The sequence below is a fragment of the Plectropomus leopardus genome, chromosome 10, assembly GCF_008729295.1.
Source record: "Plectropomus leopardus isolate mb chromosome 10, YSFRI_Pleo_2.0, whole genome shotgun sequence".
Taxonomy (NCBI): domain Eukaryota; kingdom Metazoa; phylum Chordata; class Actinopteri; order Perciformes; family Serranidae; genus Plectropomus; species Plectropomus leopardus.
Window position 1 is genome coordinate 20,610,268 of NC_056472.1, and position 24,402 is coordinate 20,634,669.

General features: G+C 41.5%; 1 protein-coding gene across 1 annotated transcript in view; it reads left to right on the forward strand.

Moving 5' to 3' along the window:
- The window catches only part of LOC121949032 (anosmin-1), a 58,502-nt gene continuing 34,100 nt past the window's right edge, over window positions 1-24,402 (forward strand). The window contains exons 1-2 of the mRNA XM_042494621.1: window positions 1-235; window positions 7,043-7,090. Coding sequence (XP_042350555.1) covers window positions 44-235; window positions 7,043-7,090 — 240 coding nt within the window. The 5' untranslated portion in view covers window positions 1-43. The remainder of the gene's footprint in view (window positions 236-7,042; window positions 7,091-24,402) is intronic.

Genomic DNA, 24,402 nt, shown 5'->3' on the forward strand with positions numbered 1-24,402 from the left:
TTGTCCGATCCGTGGAGGGATTAAATACACAAACGGCGGGACCATGTTTTTTAGGAGCCTGAACGTGTGTGTGACCCTGTGTTTGTGGATTACGGCGTTAATGAGCCCGGGAAGTGTGTCCGCGAGGAAGCAGGACGACTCTTTCTTCACTGCCAGCATTTACCGAGCAAGATGCGCCTCGAGATGCCTCAGTCTGCACATCACTCGCATCTCCGCTTTTTTCAAGCACTCTCAGGTACGAGCATGTGGTCGCAGACTCAAACTTCTGCTGCAGAAAATCAGAAATAAACGCGGTGTTGTGATATTTAATAATGAATGAATAGTCTTGCCCACATAAGTCAGACCTGTTTCTCTTGAGCCCGTTGTGGGTAGACAGGAGCAGGTCACTAATGGTGCTCAGATACTTTCTTGTGTTTTTTTTTTTCTGTCACCAGAAAGTGTCACCAAAATAAAAAAAAAAAACAAACACCAGTTGCAGATATAAGTACCTATATGAAGGTTTTAAAGTTGCCACATACATATCATATAAAGTGGGGCGCTTTAAAATATATCTCATTAACACATTGCAGTATTTTTAAGACTGGGTGATGATGGACGCCTTTCAGTGGAGCCAGTTTCCATTCATTACTTGCTAATTAGTGGAAAATGAGACTGCCAGTGCAAATGGCATGGACTTAACTCCTCTTATGACTCCATATAGTGTTTCTGCTGCCCACTTATTCAAAAGGCATCTCATGTGAGGAGAAGCACTATATATTCACAGTGAGAATTTTACAGTAGTGTCCCCACACAGCATGTTGTGTTTGAAGCTGCTATAAATTAACCGTATTCTCTGCATGATTTGGTATCAGAAGTTGTTTTTCACCCTCCACTGGACACACTGTTCTCTCCCAGGACTCGAGAGAAAAGGACTGGTCACTGATCCTTCTCCCCTCTGCCCCTTTTCACCAGCTATCTATCTGGTGACCAGCCTTTATACTTACTTCATTTGCATTTGCAAAGCTCTTCTTTCTCAAGGTGCATTAATGAAACCCCAGTTGTAGGGAAACATTGTGGAGCAAGGTAGATTTGTAATTGGGTCTAATGTATCCACAGAGTGTGCTGCTTGTTTCTTTGTTACCAATTAACTTTACTTTGAAAGCACTTATTGATCTGGTTTAGTTCTCAGAGCATGTCCGTGGGACACTGAGACCTACTGCGGTTAATTCTAGCTTTTTTTTATTAAGGGGGAAAATACACCTGGGGTGCGGGATGAACGCAGTTAAGTGCAATTAAAATCATGGTAGGAAAGAAAACATTGGTGCCGTGCATCCAAAGGACACAGATTGAAAACAGTGTTTCTTAATTCACAACTTGGCAAGCAGTGTTAGGGATTTGTTTTGAGAGGAATCCAAGGGTATACTGCTGCCCTGGGTTGCAAAAGTTGGGGGGGGAATTAAATTAGTCACCAGCTGACAGAGAAGTCAAATAACTGATGGAAGTCTCACCTCTAATGAACAGCTAATAGTCTATATAATTGACTGCAGAGCCTCAGAGTCTGAGACAGCCCCCTTTCAGTGAGGGGAAAATGAGAGGGAGGTATTTGTCTAAAGAGAGGAGCATTTTTGTGGTTAGTGATAAGCAAGGTTTGCTTGAGCAAGCTTGTAGGTCTAAGAATAGAAAGCAATTGTTGATAATCTGCAGGGACTGTCTTATGTGCTGTGTTCTCCACAGTCCTTTCATGTGAAAATGGGGGGTCTGGTCAGCTGCAAAAACATATGCTGCACACCCCCCCGGCCCTCTACCCCCTGGCCCTGCCAATAAATGCCAGGATCACACCTCATAGGCATGTCGTGGATACACGCTGAGCTACCGATGCCGCTCCGCCGAGGTCACCTTCCTGCTAAATACTGGCGCCCAATTGTGCTAAATGTGATAAGCTCTAATGTACTGTTGCCACAACACTTGAGCATGCTCAGTCAGCACAACCTACAGGTGGATCTGCTTCCTCTGCCAGATCTGATTACAGCGACGGGCCGACAGGCAGCAGCTTGGAGCTCCACTCCAGTGATTGAGACGACAGACCTCTTAATTCAACTCGGACATCCTTCAGGGGTCATTTAATACCCGATAGGAAAACCAAGACACACAACACTTTCCATTTTAATGGAAATGAAATGCCTGGGCTGCATGTCAAAGCGGTGACTTTTGCCTACTGTTTCTTAATATTTTACTGTGTCTACTCAATATCTTGTAATCTATATGGACCACTACTTATTTTGGTCATGGTACAAGAGACAATTTGTCCTCTTAACACGTTTCGCAGCTGGAATTTAAAACTCTGTTTTTCATATCAGCTTTAATGTGATCATTCTGTGAAATACTGGAACGACGCGCGGAGAATTTAGCACTTGCAGATGTTACGAACACCCACACGTCTTTCCTTTTTATGTGGCTGAATCGGGAGGACAAATCAGACACTTTTGTTTTAATTGTCGCAATTATGAATAAGGGAGAAATGGAAACAAGCATGGAGTTGCAGAATTAGGAAACCCATGGGTCGTCCATTGGTTGTCAGATTTATAGCAACTGTAGATTTATTGATGTAATCGTGTTTCCAAATACAGATTTATTGACATTTTACTCCACATTTGGGGAACTTGTCACCCTAGTACAATAGACAGAGGGGAACACCCAACCGTAAATATTAGCCTCGGACACTTTAAAATATTAAGAGCGAGCTGGGAGCTCCGTGCAATAATGTATTCTGAAAGCATCAGCCTTGTAGTGGATTATTTATGTGGGAGACTGTGAAGCCAAAAACAAGGTGTGTCCATGCGGTCTTGTTATTACATTCAAAGCAATAAAAACATTTTAAATCCAGTCATTCATTTCTAATGTGCTGCGCAGTAAAGTCTAAGCATCTCACTTGAGAGATTTGTGTTCTAAGCGAAGGGAAGAAAAAACATTGGAAAGTAGTTTTTCCGTGTCCCCTTGTTTTCGCCTTTGATATTAAATAACCTGCGGTGGAATCAAACCTCAGCCAGTGCTCGTCTCATGTGTGGAGTTTTTCATTAGTGAAGACAGTGGATGAATAGAGGTCTATGCAGCTTGGCCTCACCTCTCTGTAAATGCTTTTAAACCATGACAGTCCTGTCTGTAAATCTGCGCCCGAGTGCTGCTACACCCTGAGCTACCTCATTTGACAAACAGCCTTCATTCCTAAGTGGGGACAACTCCACACCAGTGTTGTTTGAGATTTCTGTAACACCCTTTTATGTTAACATTGGATGAGCGCGGGACACATTAGCTCACTTTTACAGCCGTGTCAAATAATTCATATATAAGTGAATAATTGATGAGCGGAGTGACCACAGCCCTCACACCCACTCAAGTCAAAGCCTAAATCTTGAGGCCCTTTATTTTAGTGCTGCATGTGTGCCCTGAAGGATCAGTTATTTTGGTGTTGTTTGAGGACCCCTCGGCAGTCAAAGGACACACAGAGACACCAGGCTGCCCTTTGAAGTCCCGTCTCCTGTTAACTTGGCCAGAAATGTACAAGGTCTCTGCAGTTTTTCCCCCCCTGGTAGTTTAAAGGGACGGTTCACCCCAAAATCAAAATCGTTTTTTTTCACTTACTTGTTGCGCTGTTTATCAGTCTATATTGTTTTGGTGTGAGTTGCAGAGTGTTGGAGATATCGGCCGTAGAGATGTCTGTCTTTTCTCAAATACAATGGAATTAGATGGCAGTCAGATTTTTGGTGCTCAGACCACCAAATAAAGACATTTAAAAAACTCAACAGCAATGTCTCTTTCCAGAAATCATAACCTGGTTATTCAAGGTAATCAGCAGACCTTGTTGTGAGCAGTAGGACTTCAGCCCTTTATGTAGGAACATTTTCAGAAGGATGCTTGCATCTACTCATGGACGGGAAGCTTGTTGTTCTAACTAACAGCTTAATATTGCTAGCTCACCTGCGTTAACTAATACGACAGCTCAGCTGAGGAGGAAGCCATTCATGTTTACATCTTTTGCTGTCAGGTGCACCAGCCACATTGACTAGATTCACACCTCCTTCTGCGTGGTGATTTGGTTTATGGGTATTGATAGTTATAAAGAAAATTTGGTTCACATGAATCTGCTCACGACAAGGTCTGTGGATTATCTTGAGTCTTGATTATCATGATTTAGTGAAAGAGACATTGCTGTGTAGTTTCTCATATGTAATTGCAACTCAAGTGCCATGTAATTCCACTCAATTTGGAAAAAGACAGACATTGCTATGGCTGATATCTCCAACACTCTGCAACTCACACCAGAACAATTTAGACTGCAAAATAGCACTATAGTTGAGAGGCAAATATGCATGTTTGCTTTTAGAGGTGAACTGTTCCTTTAAAACACACAGGAAAGATTAGATGCAATTCAAACTGTGTAATCTGAGCTCCATTTAATCTGAATCACAGGCTCGTTGGAAACAAAAGATTTCCACTTTCAAAAGGTGAAATGCTCTCCTCAGAGATAAAAGGACTTTTTGTCCGTGTTCTTCTCAGTTGTCTAGACAATACAACACGCCCCTGGCCACCTGCTCCGTCTTCTCAGCTGACAACAGCCATAATGTATCTCAGTGATAAATCCCCTGTTTACATGACTCCACCGGTGTCACTAACAAAGCAGAGAGTTCACCTCAGCCACACATTCATATACCACTGTCTAGTCTCCTCTCCTCGACCCCAGTCACACAGGAGGATATCTGGAAAGCATTCATTCACCGGAGTCCTTGACAGTCCTCAGCACTGCATAATGTTCAGACTGCAGAGGAATGTCATGGTGAGTCAGAGGGATGAAGTCCTGACCTATAATTATTCCCCTGTTGGTCCCTGACATGGAGGGGTCAGGCCTGGACAGCTGGGGCAACATCCTGCTGAGCGTCTCTGCTACGAGGATGCTGTCACACAGCAAAATTAGCTCCTCTGTGGATCGGGCCCTGTCGCCATTGATAGATGGGCGAAGAAAGGTGTCAAAAACAGGATTGATGATTTAGAACATGGTCTAGAGTTGTGACAATCTGTATAAATTATCCCAAGGCGCTGGCTGCCAGTGTAAATGTCAAGGTTTTTATTTATGGTGTGTCACCAACGGGGCCTTTGACTAGGTTGGATTAATAATTTTTTATAAATTAGAGAAGCCCAAAAGGATTTTAATCATGCAATACTGCAGTGAGGAATAATTCACATTTTAATCAACATTCAAGCAGAGTGAAGGTGTTCTGCACAGCAAACTTGCTGATGCACTCTAAACTCCTCACACAAGTTAGTAGGGCTGTACCCAACTCAGAATTATGCCAGTCTAATCAGATTTGGCCATTTAATACTCATTTTCAATTCCTTTTTTTTTTCCAAAATAAAGATTCAACAGGACATTCGGTGTGACTGCGGCATTCATGTAATATAGCCTAGTAAACGAGCTAACGGCACTAACAGTGGATCAGCAGTGTACAAAAGCATTTTTGCTGACACTAACTTGCTGTGAGCTGCAAATTCACCACTTCGCAGCAAAAAAGAGAAGATAATGTTTTCTCAGAGCCTCGTCATGCAGAGCTCTCCCCCTCTGTATCGATGCCTGCATCTCTGCAGCAGCCTGTACCAAAGAATAGTGTGAAAGTCAAGAGCGCTCACTCCACTCCAAAATCTAGGGACCAAAACATCCCTAGAAGTACATTGCACACAAAACCCAAAACAAAATGACTGCTCGACTTGGAGTAAACTCAGCTCACTGACGCGTCTCTGACTGGTGATTCGAATCTCCAAAATTCAAGGCACAGCCCTACAACTAAGCCCTCATGCCCACTTGACTTTGGTAACAAAATGAAACAACCCCTCCTAGTCTCCTTGGCGCTCACACTCATATATTTTTCATCCTTATCTGCAGGTTTTTGTTGAGGAGATTCTCCCAAGACATGACCATACAATCATGGATTCCTTTGAAGCCATTTGACCATTATCCTTGACACTAAAAGCACAGCACTTACTGGTACTGGATGTCAAATTAAACCCTTTAATGATAAGTTCTCTCCTAAGGTCTCATGGGAAATTTCTTCTGGATTACATTGTGGGAAAAGGCTTTGAACTTGACATTGAACTGAAGCAGACTTTTTGCCTGCAGACCCCTAAAGTTCTGCTGTATCCAACTGCTACAGTTGCTTTCATACAGAAGCGAAGGGAACATCCAAAAGTGAAGCTCAGATTCAGGTCATTGACTCAAATGAATTTTGAGCCTCCGTTGAGAATATTTGCATTTTTATCACTTATCCAGAAGTGCAAAAGGTGGCCAAAGGAACTGTTGTTTCAGGGTTTTTAACGTCAGTCTCAATCACACATTTTCTGATACTCATCACTTCCAAACATCTCTTTCATGTTGACCAACTGGTCATTTATTTCGACACACTCGCCTTGCACTCGCCATCCGAGCACAATTATGTTTGCAGAGAATGACAGCATAATTCCTTTGCCCTAATGGAATTCAGGAAATGACCACTTGCACAGGCCATTTACCCCCACTGGTCCTTCACTCGACAACTCCCCATATTTACACGTAGACCATTTATAAATACGCAGCACTATTAGGACCAAATGTTTGCCTTGCTGGAGCGCAGAAGGTGGCACTTCCACGGCAATTAGAGGAAATTGGCAGTATCTGCAGTCTGCACAGGAGTGCTGACATCAGTTCTTGCCTCAGTGACCTTGGGGACGTCTGTTGAGAGATCAAACGGGCCCCTCAGAAAAGCTGAGGTCACCACGCTCTGCTGAAACTGACCAGAGGTTTGCCCCGGCCCTGGTGCCGGCGACCCCTCTTTCCTGCTAATGTTACATGCAATCAGCACGCAAAGCTGACTCTTGCAAATGTTCGCATTATTGTTACTGAAAAAGGCCTTGACTTAAGGGAAGGGGTATCAAGCTGTATTTTGATAGGAGAGGGTCAAAGCTGCATGTTCAGCTGATGAATGCTAATTGAAACTGTATTTCTCTGATGACTGATGATATTTTTCCTCCTCTTTTACAGAATAACGGATCCTTGGTTTGGTGCCAGAATCACAAGCAGTGCTCCAAGGTAGTGTGGTTTCCCTTCCTTCATGAATGAGGCACATGCCACATACATACATGCCTCATTATCAGAGGATAATACAACATAAAGTGCGCGAGTCACGACAGGACTAGTTTTATCATGCCTGCAGGAATCACTTGGAGAGCTGTTGACACAGACTATCACGAGGAAAACTCTTTTCTTTTCAGCTGGTCCTTACTGCATGCTTTTACTGATGCTGCTGTAAATGAGATATAATTAAATACAATTTTAAAGGATAATAAGCGTGTCGAATTATGAAGGCAAACCGTGATTGTTTTTCCTACTCCTGTTTTTGGAATTTGGGTAAGGATGCATTACACCTTCCGCAGGGCTTGTTTGTGTTTCGTGCCCTGTCCCAAAGAAGGTTGATACAAAGCTGGTGCTGACAGCTCCTCTGAAAAGATGGCGCTGACATATTCTATCAGACTCTCCCCGAGCTGTTGACAAGGCTCTCGGGGATGTGCCGTATAGACTGTAGACAGAGAACACTATGGAGCTGAAATAAGGAGCATGATACGCAAGCAGAGCCTGGTCCAAGTAGAAATGTGAACAATGCTCTCTGTGGCTTTCTGGGGCTCTCATCTCCTCACACACAGACCGTGAAACCAGGATTCAGTGCTGTTTGCCCATAAGGACTCAAAGTAGGACATAGATAACACATGTACATTGTCCAAAGGAAATACAGGAAATGTGTCTTTGTGGTTGTGATGACAAATTAGATGTAGTTCTTGGTTGTGTTCGATATCGCATACGAACGTACCGCCTACGTACTTAATCTGCATGTACTGCATGCTGCCTACTAAATGAAAGATGAAGTATCCATTACCAAAAGACTGTTCAGCTGAAGTTTGATTCAGCAGGACTGCATCACATAACTGATGATCGGTCTGACCTGAGCTGCGTTCAGCCTCGACAAAACTTAGCAAAATGTTTATTTAAACAGAAACTATGATGGGTTGAACACTCTGTTGTGTTACGCTGGCGCATCGCCTGTAATAACAGTGGGGTGTAATTCAATTCAAAGGACTTCTTCTTTGGCATGCAAAACATATGTTTACAATACCAAAGGCAGTGTAGAAATGTAAACTTAACATGTAAGTGCAATAAGTAAAGATCTACCCGGCATTTATTTGACTGGAGACCACTTCTGACACGCCCACCAAATGGGAGAAAACATACCTCAAAGCCTGTTGCACAGCATTGCACACCGTTTCAAAGAATCGTGTCGTTCAATCTAGAAACCGCAGCAAAACAGTGTAAAACATTATGAGATTGAACATGTCCCGGGACAGTGGCTTTCACATCTCCAAAAACATTACAGCAAATTTCCAAACAGGGATTTTTTTTTTTTTTTAAATGCTAATAATAAAGATCACTTATTTGCAATCTAAATGATTAATTTCTCTTCTGAAAAATTAGGAAAAATATTACAAATAGAGTGACTTATTAAAGGAATTCTTCACTTGCAAAATGACCATTTGTATATAAAAGAAAGGGTAATATTATTCATTAATTGAAACTAAAGGGAGTCCTCCTTAACAAAAGCAAAACTGTATCAAAAGATCTGTTTACAAACTCTCACGCAACTCCTGCAGTATAATCCAAGTCTCATTTATCCAGTTGCATGCTCAGTACTTCCCAAACACATGTGTTTTTGCCAAATATTATGATTTAAGACTAGTGCACCTGGGCATGCACATGCGTTTTGAACTCTGCTTAAGCGGAGCTCATACGCACGCACGCAGACACACACACACACACGCACGCACGCAGACACACACATGCTCAAGTATGGTCAGGGTGAGCCGCTTGTAAGTGTTTAATATTGTAATGTTTAGCGAAATGCATGTGTGTGGGAAGTACTAAATATACGACTGGATAAATGAAACTTGAATTATACTGCAGGAGTTGTTTTGAGTTCATAAATAGATGTTTTGACAAAGTTTTGTTGTTGTTACACAAAGTACCCGTTTACTTTAATCAATGACAAATGTTCGCCTCTTTTGGATTCTTCTTTCACTGAGGAGGCACAAGAGAAAAATAAAGTTTTCTTCATGAATCCAAGCAAAAACTTCGAGTAAACAATATGGAAATGGTTTGCAGGTGAAGTATTAGTTTAACAGCTTTTAGCTGGCTCAAAATGTCTGCCATTGTGCAGTGTGAGGAGATGCAGTGCATTGTGGGGCTGCTGACTATGTCCAGTAAGCTCATATCTCATAAGAAATTCTTGATTACATTTCAAACTTGCACACTACACACAATAAATTACAGAACCACAAATCCATACACTATGCTATGTTAATGGACTACATACTCAATTCTATATCACACTTAGCATAAATATTATGTTAGTATGTGAATTTGAAGGCAGCACTTTTGTGTATTTGTTTTTCACAGACCTTGATGTACTTATAGAGGAATGCACGCTGTGATTTGGGCAAATCACACAGTTGTGCATTGATTGTGATTAATTGGAAATTTAGCAAAATGCAGATTTTTTTTCTAAGGCTTACTTAACGCTGCCTCACATTCGGTGTTCGTATTAATCACAATCAGTGTCTGGTATCAACTGCCTTACAAAATGACCCATTGTGTTTGATTTCTAAATTCCTCTTTTGAATTTCAAATTGTTTCCTTGGCAATTTGCATTTGCCTGGGATACAGCAGGGCTATTGTTCTCTGTTTCCTACTACATCTGCAAATGTATAGGTTGCCTTCCTTAAACTCCTCAGCAGATGTTTACATCATTATTTAACCTGTCTGATCTGATCTGTGAGTTAATTGTTGTTGTTATATCGCATTACTTCTAATGATAAAGTTGAAGACCATGTGGTAATTTAAGAATCTCAAAATGAAGCCCAGTCGACTCAATTTTGTCTCTAAAACTAAATCTGTGATGAAGAATATGTCATATATATTGTTTTAAACATTTTCTGACAAGTTTATGTTTCGACACTTAAGAAGGCAACCCTGCTTTGTTTTCACCATCATGCCGTGATACTTGTTTCTTTCCTTTCCACTGTGATGGCCAGAATTGTCTCTTGGCACTCATCAGTCCCCAGTCATTCAGCAGAGTTTTATGTTTGAAAAAGCCTTTCGCTGGCTGTGAGTCCAAGCACAGCATACTGTTTTCATAATCAACCAGCTAACATTGCTGAAACTCTGCTGCAAATGTCCAAACTCTTTAATGAACTTCTTGTTCTCTGCGCTATAACAAGCATGTCAGTTAGCACTTCTTTATCCTACTGGTGGGCTGTAAATAAATGAGGCTGGATTTGATGTAAGCCCTTAAAAATAATGATATGCTTGTGTTACTGCTGCACAAATGTGGTGCTCTGCCACTCGCCAAAATCGTTTCAAGGGCTCTCTGAATTTAATTAATTTAATTGTATCCTAGGTTTTAGGCTCAGCCATTCAGGATGCAGGCCAGGGCACGGTGCTGAAGTTTAATTTGCGGCCAGAAGTCAATATTTTGGTCGCAAACACCACCACACTTCCACATCAATGAGTGGAGTGCACACTCAGGGCCCTGTGTGTAGTGTGTCAAAACACAGAGCTATTGTGGCCACTCTAACAATTGTACCAAATGGGCCCATGCTGTACAGTGGGTCCCTGTGAATAGCTCTACAGCCGCTGATTAGCCTCTTCACTTCATGAACAGCGCGCGGTCAAACAGAGAGACAAAGGCGGTGGCTCCCGGGGAGTGCGTTAGGGCAGAAGGCCTGTCCACCCAGAGCTCTGTCAAAGAGCGTCAGGGAGCTCCCTGCCTGGGAGGAAAATGCGAGGAAGGGCTGCCTAATAATTCAGACAAAGATGCTGTGACCCCGTCCATCTGTCTGCATTTTAGGAAATCAAAGCCTCCCGCTTCCATTTGTGAAGACAAAGTCATCCCGGTCATCTCGTATGCAGTGTCCAGCGTCCGCCCCGCTCTCAGTGTCCCCATTGTCATGGTAATTAACCTGCTTGCCCCTCTCTCCGGAGCGGAGCGAGGTGGCATTTGGAGAGCTGGGGAGTCATTATCATGCCATAACACTGGACCAGCAGACAAACTCCATTCAGCAGGGAGAACACACAGCGGGCGTTTTCAATGAGCTATTGTCATTTTGTCTCCCTACTGTTGCAGCTCCACAACTTGAGAAGTTTGGACGTGTTCCTTGAAAGTTTGCAAAACTCTAGGGTGTTCTCTTTTCCTGCTGGTGCAAAGAAAATAGATTATGTGCGTGCGCATGGGAGAGTGTGCAGAAGCAGCCAAGAAGCTTTCCACATTCAGGCTGATATTAGTGGGGTTTGCTTTTCCCCCATGGGTGTGATCCAGGCTCCAAATCAAATGCTAGGATTGACTTAAGGCAGCTAAATGCCGCTCTACAACAAAGCGGTGCGCTTCATTACTCAAACTTCTCTCAGGGAAGGAAGAGAAGAAAGGACATGTGCATTACGCCTGGATAAGTTGGCCTGCGGTGAGTCATTGGAACGTGGCCACCACTTATAACTCCTGAGGAAGAGAAGTGTCATATTTTTCTTGTAAACACGCCGAATATCCTGAACATTTTTTAAAATCAGTGTACTTTTTCCTCCGTGGAGACTGATCTCTCAATGAATTAGATTGAGTGGTGATAATTGAGCTGGAGAGAACTAAAACACAAGTCTGTAATAAAACATCTTTTAGCAGGCAGATGTTGACTTTGCTTTTCTCTACATCCCTGCCTTTTTATTTATCGAGAGTTTCTTAAGGGGGAAACCTTTAGAAAGCATCATTGTGTGGCTGCCATTTGACGTCAATGAGTCGTGCATGTCTTTCATAGATGTCACACATATCCCAGGTGGCTCTTTTTATACCAATCACACCCTGAGCTGCACATGCCAACACAAGAATAAGAAGTGTTTACTCTTTTGGATTACATGCGCCCTCGTCTTCACGTGTCGGATGCTTTAGAGCCTGAATAACAATCACTGGAATGCGACTATGTCTCATTCAAAAGTGTCTTTCTTGTCAACCCCCCCCTGCTACCAAACCCCACATTTTCTCACGCCAAAATAAAGTGGTCAAACTTCCCATCAGTTGTTCTTTTTTCCGGGTCAGTTGAAGCTATGAATTTAACTCAAAAGCACTGCCTCATTCTTGAACTCTTTACATGAATCTTAATTAAAAAATAACTTTCAGGAATGATCACTTTTGTTAGAGGCGTTTCAAGTGTGTCACTGCAATTTACAAGTCTTTTGTGTGGTCATCTTTTCTTTGGCGGTAGGTAGTATATTTTGAAAAGATGTGATAAAGTGGGTGCTAGTTGGTGGGTTTACAGCCGGGCAGGGCTGGGTTTGTTAGATGCTTAGAAGGACTTCAAAGCACCTTTTGGTCATGCTGAGGCCAGACGCTTGTCTCACCTCCCTGTGTTAGCCACATTACCAGCACCAACACCTCAAAGCAAGCTGGACCAGAAATCAATGTGTCAAATGGGCAGTGTGTCTGGATTGGCTGTCAGTGGGGCTGCTTAGCAGAGTGGAAAATCCAAAAAAAACAGTTGCCAGTTTGGCGTAATTGATTTTCTAAATTCATATATATATATATATATATACATATATACATATACATATATATATATGTGTGTGTGTGTGTTTGTGTGTATATATATATACATATATACATATATATGTATATATATATATATATGTGTGTGTGTGTGTGTGTGTGTGAAAGAATTCCATTGAGTTTATGAAAAGAGCCATTGCTGTACTTTCTCGAAAACCTTTCTTCTTGTGTTTTATCTAGTTTGAGGCAGTGTGTGTGTGAGTGTGTGTGTGTGGGTGGGTGGCGGAGGAGTGTGAAGCAGGGCTGGTCAGTCCCAGCAGGAAGGACCTGATCTGGACATGGTTGTTAAGTTTCATTGGCTGAAGGGGGGGTCGCTTCATTGGCTGCTATCTGTGGAGCTCATTATTCACATGGTGGGTGGCAGAGAATGAAAACCCCCCACAGCAGAAAACTAAAGATGTGGCCACAGGAGAGGAGGCGAGGAGGCAGTGGAACTGCAGTTTAGACTTCCTCAGCAGTGAAAACTCACATCTAAATCTGCTCTCTGTGAGGCTGTCTGCTCAATATCTGAGTGATGAGTGCTCGAGGTAATCCTCCACCAAGAAATACACTCTCTGTCTGATACCAACCTGTGTTTTTATTGATCCCACAGAGTAAGGCTGGGAAACGTGGCTTAAAACGTTATCACAATATAAAATTGTATTCATATTGGTCAATATCAATAAGTATCTACCAAGAAAGTCAAATCATTATTTCTATGAAGTTAAACGGCTGATTTTTGCTCCTAAGTGAGAGTTGAAGAAACCATACTGTCATAATGTGGTTTACACTGTTATTTATTGTCAGAATTTGACAAACATTTGCTAAATCTAAGGTTGATTCAAAACAATTTTTATCAAAATAACGTTAATAAATCAAATTATAAAGAGATGAAAAAAACGTTAATTCTGGCGAGCAACATGTCAAACTCCGTACAGACGGTTTTAAACATTTTGAAAGTGTTTTAGTATCAGAATAATCAGTATTATAAGTAGTACACCCACAATTTATCATTTCTGCCATTTCTTAAACAAAACAATAACAAAAAAAAAACTGACTTTGATGACGTCGTGAAGTAGCCATGAAAATCTACCTGACGCGACCAAGACAGAAATCATATTTACAGATGTGTTAATGTATTCATTCACATTACCTTTAGTCGTGTTATGTCATAGCATAGTAGAAATCAGGGGCTAGTCAGTCTTGTTAACTTGCTAAAATACTGCATTAGATGACAAAACTTAACAGCTACCGTAGCTAACCTTATGAGGCAAACTCTATCATGAAGTAACGTTATCCATGGTCAAATTAATCATACTAAAATTAACTCGATGCACATTTAATGTTCTAATAATGTTAAAAAGTTGTTGTACACACTAGTGGCTGTTCTCTTCTTCTACGGCTGCCTCTCTGTCTTCTTATACTGGTTATACTGGTTGGTTGTAACTGGCGTTTAAGATGCATTACCAATCCCCTCTATAGGCGTATGGGTGGTTTAATTAATTTATCGAAAATTTCTCTATATCTCTATCAAGGAAAATGATACTGAGATAAATATGGTTTTAGCACCCAGCCCTACCACAGAGAATAGGGGCCTTTTTTAAATAGTCGCTATTTATTTTTCTGAGATAATCAACCTTTCACAGATCAGCCTGATTTCACATGTTCTCCCCGTCTGAAGGGATTTCATTCCCTTGAAGGATTAATGTAATCAAAGCTGCTGTGAAATCCTCTTTTAGCAATAATGACCAGTCACACTGAGACAATCTGCTGTCATCCAAGTGTTTATTCTCTTTCTGAGGAGGGACTGGCTGAATATCATACATTACAGTGCACCTTTCATGATGTCTTTTCCCTCCCCGAGCTCACGTGTTGAGAACGCAAGGGAGTCATTCTGCTTTGTTTATGGTCCATGTTAATATATCGTTACAGAACTAATCGTGCAAACGGTCACATCGACGATGAGAAGATTAGAACTTAAGAATCTTAAAGCTGATGTACTTAGTAGATGTGGGCTTATCAATTTATTCCAGCTACACTCAAAGCTGCTGCAACCCGCTGATAAATCCTGCAGATTGTGTGTGACAGTTTCGGGACGATGGGAAACCAGAATGTGTGTCAAAGACTTGGTGATGGACAGCTCTCTTAACCTCTGCCCTGGATGTGACTACTTCAGCAGAGTAATTTTTTACTGAAGATTTCCAGACTGTATATTTGTCAGCGATAAAGAAAACCGCCTTCTTCTTTTGTTTGTTTTTAGTATAAATCCAAAAGTCATCCCACTCAGCTTGTTCAGGTTTGCCCCCTCTTTGTAAAGTCTTTGTTCTCAGGTTTTGAAATACATATAAAAGAGAAATCAATCATCGCACCGGGCGCATAGAATACATTTTCTCACTGTTATTGGACGGCACATTATTTCTCAATAAGCTGGTGTTAGGAGCCACTGGAGAAGGCTGGAGAGGGCAAGTAGGATTAGTGAATTTCAAGTGTTTCTGAGTCTCAAATAAACAAGTGGAGATAGTGGTGGAATGTGACTGCCGCATGGGATTAGGGCGGCTTTACTCCCCTCAATGACGCGTCGTGTTTTACATGTTGTTGGCCTACATTGAGACAGAATCTAAAGGTCTCATTTCATTTGGGATTGAGACAGCTTGAGTTGTCACTGTAGGAACAAACCAGCAAGGGTTGACGTGTTTTTATCTTGTTTACTATCTCCTCAAACTGCAGTGACAGAAATTCGTTTTTCATCTTCTGCGAGTTCATTATCGTCACTGTAAATCAACCGCATAGACAGTTTGAATAAATGGCTTTGGCCCTGAGGAAGTGTTTTATCATTTGATCGCATTTTCAACTCCGCTCCTATGCATCTGTCACCGTGACGTTATTCATCGTGGCTGTGTGGGAGTAAATACAGTAAATCATCTGCGGGGCAGATCGGACATGGGGTTTATGTCAGAGAACAGCGGAGAGGGTTTGGCTTTCCCATGCCACGTCACACAGAGAAAGGCCTCCTTTATCACCAATCTGACCCCACATGATGGATACATCCTGTTGAGTCTAATTGTCATGAAATGTAAACTGAGCCCAGAGGTAGGTGATAACTGAGGCTCTCGTTTCAGCCACTGTAAGTTTGACTCTTGTCACTGCAGAACATAACAACATGAGATGGCAGAGGACCTGTAAGAGGAGGCCTCTCAGAGGAGGGTGTGTGTGTGTGTGTATGGGGGGTGTCTGGGTGAAACTTCAGAGTCATTAAGTATTAAGCGAACTGCTATTGCATTCCACAGCAGACAAAGCACAATTCTGGCTAAGCTGTGTGGGCTTTTTTTGCTCATAAATAAGGCAGGCATCTCTGATTGTGGGGTAAATGTATAATTCATGCACTGCCCCTCCTGCTCCTCCTCTTTTTCTTCTCACTTTCTGCCAAGCTATTCCTTTTCAGCTCTTTGTTGTCTGCACCCTCAACTGCATTTAAATTAATAATTAAAGTGATGCTCAAAGAATGTCTGTGACACCACCTGCTAGGTTACTCACCGTCTCCGAGCCCAGTTTTGAAAAACAATACAGAAAGTCTTGAACCATATACGTTTCAGTTCAACCCCACTGGAGCTGGAACACTACAGTGTTTTAGTTGGTTGTAAATATGAAGGAATTATGACGCTGGCAACGTCCACAGAATTCGTCCCTCTGAGGGCTGTAAAACACTTGGAGATTTGGAAAATGTGTCATTACTCGTGTAAGAGTGTAAAAGTCTATATCAATCCTCGTCTGACCTAATTGGCGTTGTTATCACAACTGTTCTTGTATTACTTGTAATTAAAGGAGTATTTCACTGCTGGAAAGATGATATTTTTATCAAACTGGGATGTCTATGCAGTAGACACAAATACTTTTGAAACTGGTCCAACATGACAAGAGAAAACAGAAAACCTACAACTACCAGAATGCACTGCACCGCAATGGACCAATAAATGACTTGACTGTGTTTCAGTACAAGGCGGAAAACCAAGATGTTAAAAGCACTATCTGTTGACACCAGGTTAGCCACAGTTAGCAATACAAGTTGATAACGATGTCTTGTGCAGTATTTCGTACATACAGACACTTCAGCAACACGTCTACAGAAAGACGTTGGACAGGACCGTGTACGTGACTATTTTCAGTGAGACACATGCAAGACAAGTGCCAAAAAACAGTATATTCCGACAGCTCTCACTAATGTTGATGTGAGGAGCAGCCATAGTGATTTTACAGTTGGGGTTGGAAATCTGACTTCAGGAGTGTTCAATCTTAAATTTCCATCTGGGAGGTCTGAAATTCTGACTTTCCAGTACAAATGAAATTCAGAACATAAAGGCTTGCACTGGTGGGTGATGTAATGCAGCTTGGTCCTTCTCGACACAGGAAACAATATGGTGCCTGGCTGGTAACAGATGACCTAGAATTACAGTTAACAATAAGCTAATCTATGTTTCAGAAAACGTTTTAGGTGAGAAATAAGCAACGTAATAACAGAATCTTGGTTCATGTTTGACCGAAACTGTTTAGTTTTACTGTTTGATCACAGTATTTTCAGCTTTTGTTTTCACAATACAGGGAACAGCATGACATCTCATATTACAGCCAAAAAGTGCACTAAAATATGTTTCTGAAGTCATTTTAGGTGAGAAATAGGCAATACAGTAACAAAATCTTGGTTTATATTCAGTCAGCGCTGCCTTGTTTCACAGTTTGATGTGAGTTTGGTCTGAGTTTGAAAGAGAGAAGTGCTGGACTCTCTTTATCCGCTTCTATACTATTTGTGTTTGTGTAGCATGTGCACGAAAATGCAGAATACTTCCAGCAACAGCCTGGAGATAAGCAGAGAGATCTGGGAATAAGATGGAGGGAAGTTTACCACAGTTTACACATACTCACATCATCATGGTAAAAAGCTGATTGAAAATCGGCAAAGTATCCTGTTAGGCTACTGTTGCTGGCAGCCATGTATCTTATTCCATTTTTAGATAATTTCTCGCAAAAATGCTCAAAACCACGTTGACATTCTCTTTATTTCTCATGTGCTGCAGGATATTGCTAACAGATAACTTTTCCTTTCGTAAACCAGCTCTGACAGATGTGATAAACAAATACAGGAATGATAGGCATCTCCTGCACCTAATGCTGAATTTCCATGCAGTTTGGACACCGGACACCTTTAGGGAGACAAACGAGAGCAGACACCAATTTGCTCCACACACATAGTAGATTACCTGGCATCCCACACAGGCATCACATACCTCCAACACTTAAGCAGAGGGAGCAAATGAAGCTCAGGAGCACGAGCATGCTTTAATTGTTGTCTTCTCTCACTCTGAATACACTGTGAGCCATGTGGGTTTCCTGTTCGTTTGCAGAGGCTTATGTAATTGCAGAACAGAAAACCCCACAGCAACCACTGCGGTTTAATTGTATCTGTGCACCCCCTGAAATATCAGACCAAAACTTTGTATGAATATTTAAGATGCACTTTCATTGACACACACAGCTTTTTCTGTTGGTTTAAGTTGCAAATGAAACATCGACATTGACTGGGAATTACTCCAACAGCTCTAATGCGATTCCTAAATGAAATTGTGGCATTTAGATAAGCAACCTTCAGCTCAATGGAAAACCTCATTCCATATTTATCAGCACCCGTGTGAGCTCGCTGCGTATAGAGTTGCAGACTCACATCTTAAGTCAGCACGCCGTTAATCTTTTTGATCAACCTGATCCACCCCACTGTCTGCTCAACACACACGTGCTGATTTACAGCAGCGCAGAAATTAAATACCCGATATCTCATGAACTTAACACACTATAAGGTCGCATAAGGCTGAAGAAATGGCGTGACTAGTTTTTATAACGGCTCAGGACGGGGATATCTTTTTCCTGATTTATTCCTCATATTTTTACAGTACTTTGGAACTTAATGGGACGTCAGAGACATATTGGAAAGCCTCGCCAGCATATGATTTTACACTTGTTAAGATCACAGCTCCAGCGCTTGATGAAATATGTTTCAGTCTGGTTAACCTGGAATCATAGGCTCGGTGGGCATCATGTGAAAGGCGACTACAAAGATTTTAGGCTTGCTAGTCCTTGTTTGCCCTTAAAAGTAAATACTGGATGGAAATAAAGCTGAATTTGAATTCTGAAAGGCTGCTTGAAACAGAGCCTGTGCCATGAATGAGAATGGAGGAGAAAAAGGGAAAATCATCAAGAGTAATGGCCCTCATTGTGGCTGTCCATAGAGAACAGAGAAGCCGAGGAGAACAAGTGACAGACAGACAAGCAGCATGGAGCCATGTCCACTATAATGTGGATGAATTTGAAAATACTGTTTATATTTCTTAATTTTTTTTCTCCATTTTGTTGTTTTGAGATTGTTTTTCTGGCCAAAATTAATGAAAAACAAAAAAAAAATAACGTCTTTTCCTCATCTGCTATGTTAAATGATGGTTTTGAAGTAATGAAATGATGACCATCACCACAATTTGGAGAGAAATGAGCTTGAAGGTACTGTATCGCCTGGTTGTTTCTTGGTAGATTGGTCAGATAAAGCAAGTGATTTGAAATTTTCCCCTTGGTCTCTGGGAAAATATAATAGGCAGTTTTTCAATATTTTTTTGACATTTTATAAATAAAATGATTAATTGATAAGTTAGCTAAGTGCTGGTAGTTGCAGCCCTACCTCAAAGCTTAGTTTGGTCAATTCTGACTTCCTTTTAACCCTTAAACACCTCTATAGCCCTTGTTCTTGAATTAGTTCTGTTCAGGATTCTTGGATCTTTGTTGCTGTCTTGCACACCAGCCCACGTTTCCACCAGTTTTGCACAGAACCGTTGTAATCGGGGATGTAACATACCAAGGGTGTTGTATAATGCATAATAGAAGTAAACAGTAGTAGTAAAATAGTGAATTACATTCATTACCTGCAAACTTTTGTTTTGGTTATTAAGGATATTTGTTTTTACTAATTAACTATTAATGAGAACACTGTAAGCTCTTTTTTGTCTGTTGATTTCTGACTTCTCAGTCCTCTTTTTCCAACCTGTAGAATATGGCATGCCCCCTAATGTCGTCACAGTTCGCACTTCAGGTCAAAGAAAACCAGATATTTTTTGTTTCCTGCTGAGAACCAATTCTTTAGGTTCTTAACCATCTAAATTTTGCCGAAATGCTCTGAATGGTTCAAAATTAGGTGCAGGGACTGGAACAGAACCGGTTCCATGTTATTGGAAAAGGTGCATCAGTGGGACACATTGTCTGGAGTTGCCCTTTCACACTGTCGCCCACAACAAGAGGTCAGAAGTGTTTTCACCTAGTGGAAACACTCTGTTTGTTTTAGGTTAGGAAAGGAACCTGGGTAGAGCATGCAGGACACAGGACATGATGCAGATTATGCCGTGGTCACATAGTCGGTTCATAATTTGATTATTAACAACAGAGTCTCTTGCTCTGACTTGAATTTGTCTCTTGATTTCGGCTTTTGTCCTTACCAACCGAAGTTCCAGACTCTTGTCATCTCTCCTATTTCTCAACTGTAGAAGTTCAAAAATAATCTTGCGATCTGATTTGATAATTTCAGGTTTGCAGTGCATATGTGAAAGGGGCTTCAGAGTGCCCAAACTCCCAATACAATTAAGGAAATTTACAAATAATTCAGTTCTGTTTTTAATGAAAAATGCAGTATAAAAGTTAGGCACTTTATAAAACGAGTTTGTTTTAAAGTCTTTGTGCTGTTCAAGGCTAACTACAATAGTTGTGCTTATTTTGGGCATGCAGTGCTTTCTGCATAGACAGCGTTAGGTAACTGGCACTTCAAAGGGTTACAAAACTCTCCCAGCCACCATCAGTAAAGAGTCTCTTGATAAAAATGTTAAAGATATTTGGTGTCCAACTGCATGCTTGTAGTTAGCCTTAGTGGTACTGTTGCTTGCATCCCGAACTCAGCCCCAACCTTTCCTCCATTTTGGGTTGCGCCAAGATTGCATAAAATGATAAACTCAAATCCAGCCTTCAAAATGTCCATGTATTATCTGCAATCTGTGACTGACATATTAAATTAAATCGCTTTTTTGTATTGCTCAGTTGTCTTGCAACAGATACAAAACATGTGTCAGTGACATCACCTGTGTTACGTGGTTGGCTATGTCCTCGGAAAACACAAAAACATGGCCTTATAACATTGCTGGCAAGAGAAAGTGCATTGGCCATGTTTGTGAAAGATATATCACATGATAAAAAAGCTCAGTCTTTGTCCGCACTGCAACGTGAGCCTGGTGTTTTCAAATTTATCTACTTTGGAGGGAGTTTTGGAAAACATCCATTTTTTTGAGCATGATCTCGTCGGCTTAGTGCAGATGGAAGGTCAGAACAGAGAGAAAAGATGAGTTTTAAAATTCATCTGGATTACAGCGGACGTGGTCTGAGAGTGCGGGAGAATGAAAGGCAGATAAGAAGAAACTGGGGAAGTCGAGGGGAGATGACAGACAGCCAAATAAAAGTGAAAAAGAGTGAGAAGTGAGTGAATACGTGGAGTAAGTGCCTGTTTCAATAGAGGGGAGAGCAGAGCGCGGTGACTGGATGGGTCGATAGATATGAGCAGAGGGCTGAGAGCTGCTGGAATAATTGAGTCCGGTCAACAAGAGTGTGAAAAGCGCCGGGGCAGCAGAAAATAGCCATAACTCAATAAGATTGGAGGCGAGATTTACAACGTGTGTGATCAACAACAGAGATTTCTCCATATCTGAGGCTCTCAGAGAAGCAGACAGCTGCTGCTCCATCCCGGGGGGCCACAAAGGCACCTTGTAAATATATGTTGGCACCACTCGAGCTTCATGCTGACTGGCAGAGGTGGGATCAATACATTTGGCTCGGACAACAGAGGGAAAACATACTGGAAAATAGGTATGGGCGGTATAACTGTATAACCAGGGTATTAAGAGATCCCAACAGTGCAATTTAAAAAAACATGGACCTCTTCTTTCTATTAACTTCATACTGGAGAGTCTATATTGAGGATGTTTTGCATGCACTGTGCGTCACAAACCTTGGGGGTTACGGCTGAGCAACACTGCCTACTGTTATAACTACTGTATTTCCACAATTATAAACACATACGCCGCTCATTTATGAAGCTGTGCAAGCTACTACATCATCAACAACATGGTGCTGAAAATGTTTCACAGTAAAATGCCTTACGTCAACAACTCACGGGATTCTGTCCACAGAAATGTTGTCTTTTATTTTGAAACAGACACAGGAAAGGAAATTTGCATTGTGTCTGTGACAGATGAAAACACTGAAACTGTAGTAAAAGGTAGTATTGAGTCAATATAATTATCAAAAGATCATTTTCACTGCCTGCAGAACATAGCAAACTCGCTGTTTGGAGGGACCAGGGAAGTTGGCGCTGCACACTGACACGGTCATATACAGCGGTGAAATTCCAGGAGGGTATGATAGTATGAAAAAATAGATACTGCCCAAGCCTAGTGGTGAAGTCCATATTTTAGATGCCTGGGAAGCACAGGTGCCCACATGTATTGGTGCATGGTTTTGCGCCTGCTGAATTTCATTTACAAAATAACAGGATCAGTCATAGCTGTCTCATCTCCCTGTGACTGTACAAATATGTTCTGGCAAAATGGAAAATGTCATCTGCATCAGTATGAATTATTACCCATCTTTTATTTTGTATACACTGTGTATTGTTAAGCCAGGGGCAATCTCCACTGGTAGCTGTTCATGCTTCATTAACTAAAACAAAACCCTCGCATGACATTTTATTTATGCACTTTCCTCATAGTTAGCATTTTTGCATTGGGTGGAGATAACCACGCTCCAATGACGGAGAAAGGCACTTTTATGCACAACACCCCCAACCTCTCTCCCTTCCCTCTCCTCCCCCATCTTTCCCCTCTTCACTCCCTCCACCTCCCTCTGCCTCGTCCCAGCCATGACAAAGTGAAGATGGGCTGTGGCATTGGCCGCCATTCAGCCTGACTCTCTCATCGGCCCCACAGAATGCCTTTCAGGGTCCCCCAGAGTAACAACTGCTGCGTTTTATTACAGCGTGAAATGGGGAGTGAAAGACCGCTATGGATGTTCCTACTTAACCATGCAGAATGTGTCACTATTGGGGAGCTAGATAAGAGGACAAAGGGGAAATCAGCCGCTCAAATGCTTTTGTTAAGACAGCTCAAGTCCATAGAAACAACCCCGCGCTCTTGTTTACATCTCTGAGTAAAACCATTTGTGTCTTTTTAGGTGAAATTTGTCCAGAAATATGTTAACATCACATTGGATGGTTGCATGCATTCCTTACGCTATTCAAACAGATGGTAGCCCTGTTGCCAGCTGGAGAGATTTGCTTGCGGGAGACCCAGACGTTGGCACCCAAACCCAGCAGATACACTATGTCCAGCTCAATTATGTTCTCCACTCCAGCTCCATGGTGTGTTTTCCCAGATTAGATCTCAGAAGTCAAACACTAGCATAGCTATGGACAGTGCAAGAATTGCAGATGTTTGAGGTTTTCAAGCCTCAAGACCCACATATACTAACTGTTACACCACAGATATCTCCCGATGTGATACTATTTAAGGCATACTTCAACCCCCAAATGTATATCAATGTGTATCAATTACTCACCCAGTGTTACGCTGAATTTGTGAATCGAACTTTGTTTTTCTCTTGATTCCACAGTGAACTCATGAGAACAAAACTAGCACAAAACATCCATTTACAAACTTTGTGTTAGTTTGTAAATGGATGTTTTGTGCTAGTTTGGCTGTATAATCCAAATCTCATACTTCTCAAATCTCATACTAGTCACCGCAGTTACACAAAAACACAAACAAACTAACTGACAGAGGCAGCAGTAGACCAGCAGCTTCAGTGTTCAGTGAAGTAAAATGACTTTCGGTTAACAGAGTTTGGCTATGAAGGGAGCAAAGATAGGTTTCAATTTGAGTTAAGTTCTGCATTTTCTTTTTGGGAAGTATCGAGCATACAGTACAACTGGATAAATGAGACTTGGATTATTCTGCATGAGGCTTGTAAAAGGCAATATAATGTTTGCTTTTGTTAAACGTGGTTGTGTAAGACTTCAATTCTTAAATATTCTTTTTGTTTTTGAATTCTTCGTTTACCAAAAGCATGCCAAATAAAGAAAGAAACAACTAAGTTTTCTGTACAAATTCAACAAAGGGTGAGTAATTGACATACAAATGGCCATTGTTGTAATTGGCAAGTTTGTGGTTTTGCAACACATTTTTTTTTTAAATGTCAGCATCTAAAGATGAAATTGAATGTTTTATGAGGATGTGTATCTGCATGTGATCGGGAAAGGTGGCAGCCCCCCAAAAAAATTGCACAAGAGTTTATAGGAAATCTGTTCTGGCAATCTCTCAAGCATGCTTTTGGCGACGCTATGGTTTCAGATCAAGCACTAAACTGTGTAAATGCTGCCTTCCAGAAGAGACGGTCTGATAGGTCTGATGACTCTAAAGGAGTATTTTTTAGCAGTGTGCCACTTTGACTGATTTCGGAGGTATTTTCCTGAACTCTTCCTCCACCTGTGCACTCTGCTCTGTGCGACATGGCAGAAAGAAGTCATGAGTTGGCAGGTCCTCACCAGTTTTGTGTACGTCAAAGGTAAATTGACGACACTTCTATTCTCTCCAGGGGCTGAATGTCACGA